The following is an 11,638-nucleotide window of genomic DNA, read 5'->3' on the forward strand; positions in this document are numbered from 1 at the left end:
CCATCTCTCTTGTGCAGCATTTAACCCAGCACAGTTATCCACAGACCAGAGAGAGCGAGCTCCACCCTGAAGAAAAGCACACCACTCCCCGTGCCCCCCTTGCAGTTTCCCCCCACTGGTCCAAGAGCTGCAGAACACTCTTCTGGTGGGGTGTGTGTGTGTGAAGGAGATCAGGCACAGCTGATCAGTGCCTCAAGCATGTCATCAGCAGGAACCCTCCTTCTGGCTTTGGGTAACCCCACACCCCTAGGGTTAAAAATAGAGTCATGAGGCAGCTGCTACAGCACTAGGAGCCTGGCAAAAAGGATGCAACTATTGACCCACCTTGGGGTGAGAAAAGGAGAGGAAGGTGTGAGGACAAGCCCCAGGCAGAACTGAGAGGGGGATGGGTTTTTTCCTGCTTTGGAGACATCACAGACCCCCCCAAGCAAGAAAGGTAACAAAGCTGCCATTTCCCCCTGTTCAAGCTTCAGTTCTTCTTTCCAAGTGTTCATGCCCATCCACCAGAGGAAAGCCTCAGAAATGCAGGATGCTTGGCCCCCTCCCCTTCAAGCCAGCACTTCAGCCACTGGGGGGGGCAGGTTTACACAAGTCCAAGCAGAACCCAGATCAGCTGTAGATGCCCCTGGTCCCATAGAGACACTCCCTCTTTGCTCCTCAAAACTACCACTTAAACATTAGCACCCAAGGGAAGTCACCAAATGTATCAACTGGCCAGACCTGGGGGGAAAGGGGAGGAGAGGGAGTCAACTGTTCTCATGTTGGGGGCAAATGGGAAAGGCCACAGGCCAGGAGAACAGGCCCCAACAAAGGCTTCCATGCCAACCCAACAGATCTCAGCCAAGTGGTGTCCAAAGAGGAGAACGTGCTCTTCTAAGTTATGGAGGTGGTGGTGGTGCAAGGGAGGGAATAGCATTCTGAAGGTGCTCCTGCAAGGGATGTGACACACCAGCTTGTGACTTCCATCTGAACGCTAAGTTTTGAAAAAGTCTGCAAACGCAGTCCGACACAAGCTGCACACGAATACTCATACCTTGAAAAAAAAAACTTGGTTGGTCTTAAAGGTGCCTGACTGGACCCTACGTTTGTTCTGCTGCATTAGAATGTGTGTATTAACCAGGCCGAGGAAGGGTTCTATGTGACACAGAAGCCTGCTCTGGCCTTCATTTTGAGTAAGAGCAAGCCTGCCCACACCTCTCTCACTCAGCAAGCTTGCCACTCCATGACAGGGGCCACCTCAGCCCAGGCCGGGGGGGGGGGGGAATCTCCTATAAAGGATGCTGCAGCCAAGAGGACAGCCGCTCTGCTTGACCCCTTGGTTTGTGCCATGATGGGAGACCGCTCATCAAGAAGGCTCAACACTGAATGCCCCCTGCATGGAGGAGACCCAGTCGCCCCTCTGCTCTCTTATTCCCTCCCTCCACAATCTGGCCCTCCCCTGTGAAAAGAGGGGAGTGTCTCCCACTTTGAGCCCCCCCTTCCCCTCCTAACCTCCCCTATTTCAAATGCTTTCTTGCGCTGAAGAAAAGTTGCAACCCCCCACCCCCCCCAGTCCATGAGTTTCCATCCTCTCACCCCAATTTTTCACGGGGGGGGGAGGGGGAGATGGGACTATCGCCAAAGGTTGTTCTTCCTACTTAGTCCCAGATAAAACCCTGATCCCTCTAGCGACTTGGAGGGGGGGGGGTGAGAGGGCTCCCGCTTGTGGTGGGTCTTCATCTGGCAGTCAGGGGTGCCTGACCCAACGATCCCCCCCCCACAACTCCTCTTGGAAGGATCTCCCTAGTGGAGGGGGGGGATGTTTCCTGGCATCCGACTCACCTAGCCGAAGGGCTCTCCTCCCATTGCTTTCAGGGGGTGGGGAGCATCTCCTTCCCCCTCTTCCTGGCCCAGGCCTGTCCACTTTGGGAAGGCTTGTTATTTTTTGGGGGGGGGGGGAATGTTTGGCACTTCCCGCGGGGGCGGGACCCGGTTTGCCCCCCACTTTGGCCTGCTTATACCTTTTGGGGGGTGGGGGTAAGCAAACCACCGGGGGAGCCGTGCCAACGGGTGTGGGGGGGGGGGCTGCTGCTTCGCCTCGGCCTCAAGGGCTGGGGGGGGGGAGAGAGCTCTGTACCTCACGCCCCTCCTGGGGGGGTCCCCTCCCCGCTGCCCTCCGACCCACCTTGCGTCCCTGGTAGGCCTCGAAGGCGCGGAGGGCCGACTCGGTGAGCTTGACGTGGAAGACGGAGACGCGGGTGCCGCGGCCGAGCCGCCCGCACGACAGCGCGTAGCCCCGCTCCGCCAGCGCCGCCATCTTGGGAGCCTCCGGCGGCGGCCGCGGACGGGCCGAGGACACGCCCCCTCATCGGGAATGCAGCAGCCCCGCCCCCTCCGCGCCACGCTCCTCCCCTCCTCTTCTCCCCTCCCCTCGGCGGGCGGCGTCATCAAACCGCGCAGCCGCAAAGCACCCCGGGGACCGTATGGCCCCCCCTCCCCTTCCCGCGGGCTTTAAACAAGCGCGTGGCCAGAACGGACCGCGGAAAGCGGCAGCCAAGTGTAGCCTGGGGCGACGGTCGGGGACAAAAGTCATAGAATCATAGAGTTGGGAGGGGGTCATAGAGGCCATCTAGTCCAACCTCCTGCTCAACGCAGGATCAGCCCAAAGCATCCTAAAGCATCCAAGAAAAGTGTGTATCCAACCTTTGCTTGAAGACTGCCAGTGAGGGGGAGCTCACCACCTCCTTAGGCAGCCTATTCCACTGCTGCACTACTCTGTCTCCTGATATCTAGCCTATATCGTTGTACTTGTCGTTTAAACCTGTTACTGCATGTCCTCTCTGGAGATGCCGGGGAGTGGACCAGCTTTTGAGTCCAGGGGCTCCTTCAAGTGCCCACACAGGACATCCAAAAAGAATCAAAGGAGCTTATAAACCGATGGGATGTTTGAGGAAGAGGGCTTTTCACACACCCCGCGGGAACCAAGGCAGTTTCTCTCGCTCACAGTCCGAGTAGATCAGCAGTGGGATGGGCTTCCTCAGGAGGTGACGAGCTCCCCCTCCCTGGCCGTCTTCAAGCAGGGGCTGGACAGATATTTATCCTGGATGCTTAAGGCTGATCCTGCATTGAGTAGGCCGTGGGACTAGGTGGCCTAAATGTCACCTCCCAGCTCTAGGATTCTATGATCTTCCTCCCTAGATACCCAAACCTGGCATGCCAGGCCACCCAATTGTCTCAGGCATAGGACTATCACCTTGGAGAGATATGGACTCTGTTCTAGGACCCTATGCCATCAGAGCTCCTAGTTATGTTTTGAGGAAAACACAATATACAACCTTCCAGAAAATACTATTTTAGCCACCATAGAAGAAGAATTGGTTCTTAAATGCTGCTTTTCTCTACCCAAAGGAGTCTCAAAGCAGCTTACAGTTGCCTTTCCTCTCCCCACAACAAGACTCCCTGTGAGGTGGGTGAGGCTAAGAGAGCCCTGATATCACTGCTCAGTCAGCCCCAGGTCACGCAGCTGGCTGCATGTGGGGGAATGTAGAATCGAACCTGGCTTGCCAGATTAGAATTCTGCATTCCTAACCACTACACCTAAGAGCCTTTTGTGGCGCAGAGTGGTAAGGCAGCCGTCTGAAAGCTTTGCCCATGAGGCTGGGAGTTCGATCCCAGCAGCCGGCTCAAGGTTGACTCAGCCAGTCTCCCAAGGCTTCTCCCGGTCTCTGGAGTGTGGGAGCGGCCTTGGAAGCCTGGCGGGGGTGGCACCAGCACAGTAAGCCAGGGTGCTGAGGTGCGCTAGCCACCGCCAGCCTGCCTGCCTGCAAGTCTTCCAAGACTGCTCATGCTCATCGGATGGTGGGAGTAGCCTTGGAAGACTGGCAGTGGAAACAGCACCAGAGCAACAAGTGCACCCCAGGGCTAGGCCTCTCTGATCTGGTGTCACTGCTGCGGGCCTACTGGTGTGCTCCCTAAGGAGGGATAAGGGACGTCACATCCATCTACATTTAGGATGCTTTGGGCTGATCCTGCATTGAGCAGAGGGTTGGACTAGATGGCCTGTATGGCCCCTTCCAACTCTATGATTCTATGATTCTACATTTCCATATCAACAACTTTATGGCTGACTTTGAGCAACATGATTCATTGATTACGTTTTTATCATGTGGACACATGGGAAAGAAGCCCTGGACATATTTCTCCAGGCATTCAGTGACTTTCACTCCACTCTCCCACCAACCTGACAATGAACCTATCTGTCAGGATCAGTGCCTGCTCTCTGCCATGAATCTCTATATTAGCCTGAGTCTCTCCATGTTTGCTTAGCCTTAGTTTTACCTTTCGCTTCTGGGTCTCTGTGTAACCTCGACCCATTATATTTAGCTGTCTGCCTGAAATCAAAACTTGTCTGCTGTACCCTGCTATCATGATTTGCTGTGAACTATTTGTCTTTTGAACTGGCCAGCAAGGCCTGCTCTTTTTAACAAAAACAGTTATCTTGTCAGTAGGCGCCGGGCAGCCCAAGGACGTGGGAGAAGTAATACACCCTGGTTTATTGCACCTGGTGCTCCTCTCCCCCCTCCCTTGGGAACCTTCAAGTTTTGGGCGGGAGAATTCTCTTGAAATGGTTTGCAAATGTATCTTTGGGCATATTTGACTTCGCTAGTTTAGGTGTCTGAAATAACTTCTCAAGAAAGCTTTCTTTTTATAGAAGTACATTGTGAGTTCTTACAACACTTGACACTATCTATGCAAGAAATACATTTTCTGGACACTACTATAAAAATACACAATTGACACATAGACACTACCTTGTACCAGAAACCCACTATCAACAATGCCTGCCTGCCTTCAGCTACCATCCTAAACATACAAGACAGCCCATTGTATACAAGCAGGCTCTACTCTATATCTGCATCTGTTCCAATCCTCTAGACAGAGATTATCACCTGAAATGTTTACAAGAAACCATTTTTTAACTAAAGTACCCACCAGATGAAGTCAAGAAACAGGTTTACAAAGTCAGAAGGCAAGACAGGCTCACAAGAGACCATGACAGAACAGTACTTGTGGTCACCTATGGATCTCAACTCAAAATGTTGCAATGCATCATCAGTGACTTACAACCTCTACTGAATAATAACTTCTCTTTCACAAGAACTGGGGAGCAAGCTTTTTCAGGCAGCCCCCCAATCTAAAAACAAAACAAAACCTCACAATAATACAACATCTCATTTGAACATGAACACTGGTATCAGAGCTTGCAACAAACCCAGATGCCCAGCCAACACAGTCACTGAATCTAACAGTATCACCAATGCCATCTCACGCCCATTCACTTGTTCATCTTACAACACTGTATATGCCATTAAATGCGAACAATGCCCTTATTACAACACTCAGGACAATGGAACCCCCTGGGCTTATCAGATATATCAGCTTTTCCACATGCTAAATCACACCATTCTCACTTATGGACAGAAAATGAAATGGTGGGTTTTTTGGGGGGAGGGGCTTTGGGCTAAAATTTAGTTCTCACATCTGTTGTATGCCAATTCACTGCTATTAACATATGTTACATGTGCTTTGTTGTTGTTGTTGTTAGGTGCGAAGTCGTGTCCGACCCATCGCGACCCCATGGACAATGATCCTCCAGGCCTTCCTGTCCTCTACCATTCCCCGGAGTCCATTTAAGTTTGCACCTACTGCTTCAGTGACTCCATCCAGCCACCTCATTCTCTGTCATCCCCTTCTTCTTTTGCCCTCGATCGCTCCCAGAATTAGGCTCTTCTTACATGTGCTAAGGTAAAGGTAAAGGTATCCCCTGTGCACACACTGAGTCATGTCTGACCCTTGGGGTGACGCCTCTAGCGTTTTCATGGCTGACTCAATACGGGGTGGTTTGCCAGTGCCTTCCCCAGTCATTACCATTTACCCCCCAGCAAGCTGGGTACTCATTTTACCGACCTCGGAAGGATGGAAGGCTGAGTCAACCTTGAGCCGGCTGCTGGGATTTAACTCCCAGCCTCATGGGCAAAGCTTTCAGACGGCTGCCTTACCACTCTGCGCCACAAGAGTGCTAGCCAGGTCCAATTTTCAGTCTTTGTTGTTCAGTTACTTATGCATCTTTGCTCTAATTAGCCCCTCGTGGCAACTAACCCCATTTAAGGAAATCTGTTCCATTCTGTTCAATTCTTTTTTGAGTATTTGTATTAGCAAATGGTTATAAATGGGTATCTATAGGAGCCATGTAAAGTATGAAAGAAAGCTAATAGAATATGAACTGGCTTTGGCAGTTGTGCAGGTCTGCTTGAGGCAAAATATTCGGTCCCAAATGCAGTTGTGGTGCAGTCTACCAAACTATTTTCCATTGTGTCCCAGGAATGTGAGCATCATGTTTTCCAGGGAGATGTGACAGAGCTCTTTGGACACTCCCCAGCTGCAACTGAGTGGACTGAAAATGCAGAAATTAGGATTTAGGGGGATTGCCCAGGTGGTCTGCATAACAGGTGTACCTACTTGCCACATACGTATTTTATATAATTGCATGTTTCCTGTGTGTAACTCTGCCATAGGATGGATGGATGGGTGCCCATCAAGGGTGCCCATCAAAGCCTCGGCCCTCAGGCATTTTGCAAAAGCCTCGAACCTAATACGCAGGCGCAGTGTGCCGCAAAGCTCTATGGGAGGCATTTTTTCACTTGGAAACTTAGGAGGGTGGAGAAAACGGCAAAAAGGATGATAGAACGAAAAATTACGTAACATATGCACCTCAGTTACGAGTAAAACAATTTAAAAGGTTGTTTTTAAAGAGCGCCGCGCAGAGAATATTGGGTAATGAAGTAGATACAAATAGGTAGCCGTGTTGGTCTGAAGTAGCATTATATGAATAATAATGAAGTGTTTTCCTCTTTTAGCTTGTTGCTAGGCAACCTGACGTAACAGGATGGGGCGGGGGGGAAATCTCATTGCTCAACCGCGGATTGGATGATGGGCGTGGCTGATTTAATGTACTTTCGCAAAGGTTCGGCAGGCGACGCTTCCCCCCGCCACTCACCAGAGGGCGGCGCGGCCTGGCCTTTCCCAGAATCCCGCGCGCCACCTCCAATTGTCTTCCGGCTTATTCCGGCCACCGCCTTCTGGATTGGCTCGTCCGCTTGGGCCAATGAGCACCGTCTTTACTTGAAGGTTTGAGAAGCGCCGAAGGGAGCCGTGTACCTTGGGGAGGCAGGTAAAGGGCTTGGTGGTGAAAGGTAGGGGTGGCACATGGCTGGATAAAGGCAGCTTCTGAGCATGCACAGAGCGTCTTAAATACTGATGGGGAAAGTGAGCCAGTGAACACGTACAGGGATTCTCAGACCAAGAGGTCATAGGCGGGCATGTTGGCCCATAGCAACAGCCGTGTAGTACCTTATTGGGACACGCCAAAACAATCCCAAACAGTGCATGGACTATCATTAATGCAGGATAAGGTTCCCTGAGCTTAAATACTGTGGATAGATTCAGAATGGGCAGCCGTGTTGGTCTGCAGCGGTACAATCGAATTTCAGTCCAGGCAAATTTGAGATCAACAACGTTTTACTCTGGATCTAAACTTTCATGTGCCTGCATGTTTTCAGGATAGTATTTGAAAAAAGTATATATACGCATGAAAGCTCAGACCGAGAGTAAAACTTTGTTGGTCTCAAAGGTGCCACCAGACTTACACTTTGTTCTTAAATAATGCTGGGAATCGAGCTTGTGAACATACACTGAGGGCTGTTCATGGTGGTGTTTACAATAGTATTGACAGGGGGAAGAATAACTGAGGGCGTCCATCTTCCCTTTCTTCACTCTGGAATTATTATTGTGTAAAGGTAAAACTTGCCCATTCGCCACTGTGTTTGTATTACCCAAATACCATTTACGGTAGAGATGTGAGGGCCCAGAAGAAAAACTGGCTTGGGGTGGATCCTATGTTGCTGGCTCTTAATGAGCGCCTGAAAACATTTGACTGACCCAAATGAGGCATGTCTGGTTTTCATGCTGCCAGTATCCATCTTAGTTCTTTACAGCTGCCTCTTTCTTTTATCTAATTCTAATCCTGCTTCCCTGCTCTTCCTCAGTTCTGAGAAAAATCCCCCAAAATAGAATAAATGGAAGCAAAATAGAACATTTGTGTCCCTTTAATTCCACTAGGCCTCTGTTTATTTGGGTTTGGGCCCCACATCACTGGGAGACTGCCTTACCCCCCCCCCCAGGGCTCTCATCTAGCCTCGGCAGGGGACAGGACCTTTTTGGTCTTGACCCCAACCTGGTGTTATGAGCTCCCAGGAGAGCTGAGGGTCCTGATGGAACTTTCCCAGCTCTTCCACCAGGTCTTTGGTTGATGCCAGGGTGAGTAACATAAGGGGCCCTCCCTGTGCTAGCCAGATCCTGAGCTGCCAGAGTGTGCTCTCCTGGAGCCCATTCCTATAGTCTGTGAGCAGTGAAGGGTGGGTTTATGATGCCATCAAGGATGAGTTATAATGGGTTTTAATGGAGATTTAATGGAGATTTTATGATTGTTGAGGTTTTATGAGGGTTATTGTTACCTGCCACAGCCACTATGTGGGAGTGTTGGGATATAAATGTAATAAAACCCACAAGGCTTGGGGTGGGTAGGATATTCTCAGTTATGACTATCTGGTTTTGTTTTTCTCCACTTCAGAATTCCAAATTCCGTACTCCAGATGCAGCAAGGGGCCACCTTCATCCTCTTCCGCCGTGGAATTGCTTCAGTGTTTCCCATGACATGGGGACGGCCTCTGGACCACCACATCTCACTAGACCCTGTGGGTGCCTGCCAGAAATTTCTAGGACAAGGTCTACCATGGAGTCATCAGCAGATCCGCACCAAAGCTCGGGGGAATGAATACCAGCCATCCAACATTAAACGGAAACGGAAACATGGTTGGAAGAAGCGCATCAGTACAGCCAGTGGGATTGAAGTGATCCTCCGACGTATGCTGAAGGGCAGGAAATCCTTGTCACATTGATGGCTCAGAAGGATTAGCGCCAGAAGAACAAAGCTGAAACATGAGTTCAAGAACTGAGATCAAGATCTGTTTGAATATTAATGTATTTCCTTGCTTTATTGGTGAAATGTGGTTAACACATCCATGCACCCACCTTAGCTATAATCTGCACTTTCAAGGGAAAGGGGGAAATCCTTGGGATCCTCTCATTTGGCATGCTTCAGTAGCTCTGTTCCTATAAAAATAAATGTTTCATGGCTTCAAAACAAAAATGAGAAAAATTGAGATGCAAGTGTAGATAATACCAAGCTTTATGTTTGTTTTTGTCATTCAGCTGTGGAGTGTTTGAGTGTTTTTATTGCAACAGTTTGTAGTTAGTACTTGGTTCTTTGCGCATATCGACCATAGAGGAAACTTGCTCAGAGATTCTGCTGCTTTATCTTTGAAGTATAAAGTGATGAAATGTCATGTCTATCAAAATAATGTCCCCCGTCAAAGGTACTTGACACTCTTCCAGTATGGCGTAGTGGTAAGAATGTTGGACTAGGATATGGGAGACCCCACTGTATCATGAAGCTTGCTGGGTGACAGTAGGCAGTCACAGACACTCAGCCTAGCCTGCCTCAGAGGGTTGTTGTGAGGATAGAATGGAGGAGAGGAGAATGATATAGGTTGCTCTGGGTGTCCTCAGTGGAGAATGGCATGGTACAAATTACATTTTAAAAAGAATTTGAACCTTACAAACTTTTATTTCACTCTGTTTTTTATAAACAGCCTGACTGTTTGCAGAAAGATCCACATGGAAGTCTGGTTAGGGGGTAGCTGATAATGTTTTGCCCTGATTCTGAAGGATTCTGTGTGTAAAATTAAAAGGCACATAATCATAGAGTTGGAAAGGGCCATACAGGCCATCTAGTCCAACCCCCTGCTCAACGCAGGATCAGCCCTAAGCATCCTAAAGCATCCAAGAAAAGTGTGTATCCAACCTTTGCTTGAAGACTTCCAGTGAGGGGGAGCTCACCACCTCCTTAGGCAGCCCCTTCCACTGCTGAACTACTCTGACTGTGAAATTTCCCCCCCTGATATCTAGCCTATATTGTTGTAGTTTAAACCCATTACTGCATGTCCTTTGCAGCCAGTGGGAACAGCATCCTGCCCTCCTCCAAGTGACAACGTTTCAAATACTTAAGGAGGGCTATCATGTCCCCTCTCAACCTCCTTTTCTCTAGGCTGAACATTCCCAAGTCCTTCAACCTACCTTCATAGGGCTTGGTCCCTTGGCCCCAGATCATCCTCGTGGCTCTCCTTTGTACCCTTTCAATTTTATCTACGTCCTTCTTGAAGTGAGACCTCCAGAACTGCACACAGTACTCCAGGTATGGTCTGACCAGTGCCGTATACAGTGGGACTATGGCATCTTGTGATTTTTATGTGATGCCCCTATTGATGCAGCCCAAAATGGCATTTGCCTTTTTTACCGCTGCATCACACTGCCTGCTCATGTTTAGTTTACAATCCACAAGTACCCCAAGGTCTCGTTCACACACAGTGCTACCTAGAAGCGTATCCCCCATCCAGTAGGCATGCTTTTCATTTTTCTGACCCAGATGCAGAACTTTACACTTATCTTTATTAAATTGCATCTTGTTCTCATTTGCCCATTTTTCCACTGTGTTCAGATCTCGTTGAACTCTATCTTCTGGAGCAGTGGTCCCCAACCTTTTTCAGGCTGGGGACCGGCGGCAGCAGGGAGGGCGATTGCCGAAATGCGCATGTGCGGCACTTTCATGCATGCACATTTTGGCTGCGCATGCGCGGCCTGGGCGTGCATGCATATGCACGGTCCTGCTTCCCTCTCCCCCCCCCCCCACAGTAAGAAGCTTGCCGGGCCGCAAGCTTGCGGCCTGGGAAGTGTCTTACTGTGGGGGGTGGGGGGAGCTGCGGACCGGTGCCAGGGCCTCCGTGGCCCGGCACTGGGCCACAGCCTGGTGGTTGGGGACCACCATTCTGGAGTATTTGCCAGTCCTCCCAATTTGATGTTATCTGCAAACCTGATGAGTAGTCCCTTCACTCCCTCATCTAGATCATTAATAAATATGTTAAAAAGTACCGGGCTGAGCCCTGAGGTACCCCACTGCTCACCTCCCTCCAGTCTGATGAAACACCATTGACAACAACTCTGAGTGTGGTTCTCTAACCAATTCCCTATCCACCTAACTATCTGAGAAATGTCCAAGATTTGCTTTAATCCATCAGAGAAGCTCTAGATGGGTGGCCAAAGTGTGGCTCTCCAAATATCCATGGACTACAATTCCTATGGGCCCCTCCCAGCATACATCTACACTTTTTTACAGAGGCAAATTATCTTATTAGCAGCTGTGGGTCCATAAAGAAATTCGTGCTTTCCTGTGTGAAATAGCTGGGCTAGAATTTATCAGCAAGTTGTTTTTGTCTATACTTAACTGTGACAAAACATTCCCCACTACCAGTGATGTGAAGGCCTGGAAAACAACTGGGGGGAATACCTTTTGTTCCTCAAGATCTTTAAAAAAATTTCCAACAGAAAAATTGAGAATTATGGGGAAAACTGATGGAGAAAAAACTATGCAATGCTTTCTCTTTTAGAATGAGTGAAATACTTTTAAACCAAAGATGGGTATGCT

At 49.5% G+C, this 11,638-nt stretch overlaps 2 protein-coding genes across 5 annotated transcripts in view; one reads left to right on the plus strand and one right to left on the minus strand.

Annotated features, from left to right (window-relative positions):
• ELL (elongation factor for RNA polymerase II) overlaps positions 1–2,356 on the minus strand; it is a 51,466-nt gene extending 49,110 nt beyond the window's left edge. Inside the window, exon 1 of the mRNA XM_077331892.1 lies at positions 2,165–2,356. Within this exon, the coding sequence (XP_077188007.1) occupies positions 2,165–2,296 (132 nt within the window). The 5' untranslated portion in view covers positions 2,297–2,356. The remainder of the gene's footprint in view (positions 1–2,164) is intronic.
• Positions 2,357–7,017: 4,661 nt separating this feature from the next.
• MRPL34 (mitochondrial ribosomal protein L34) lies at positions 7,018–9,308 on the plus strand. Of its 4 annotated transcripts, none has more exons than XM_077331899.1 (2): positions 7,018–7,167; positions 8,669–9,308. In XM_077331899.1, the coding sequence occupies exon 2, from the start codon at positions 8,691–8,693 to the stop codon at positions 8,994–8,996; it is 306 nt and encodes a 101-aa protein (XP_077188014.1). In that variant the 5' UTR covers positions 7,018–7,167; positions 8,669–8,690; the 3' UTR covers positions 8,997–9,308. The 4 variants fall into 4 exon arrangements, with proteins under 4 accessions (XP_077188014.1, XP_077188013.1, XP_077188012.1 ...); XM_077331898.1 differs by having other exon boundaries at positions 7,022–7,232; XM_077331897.1 differs by having other exon boundaries at positions 7,024–7,206.
• The last annotated feature ends 2,330 nt before the right edge of the window (positions 9,309–11,638 follow it).

Source organism: Paroedura picta, chromosome 4 (genome assembly GCF_049243985.1).
Source record: "Paroedura picta isolate Pp20150507F chromosome 4, Ppicta_v3.0, whole genome shotgun sequence".
Taxonomy (NCBI): Eukaryota; Metazoa; Chordata; class Lepidosauria; order Squamata; family Gekkonidae; genus Paroedura; species Paroedura picta.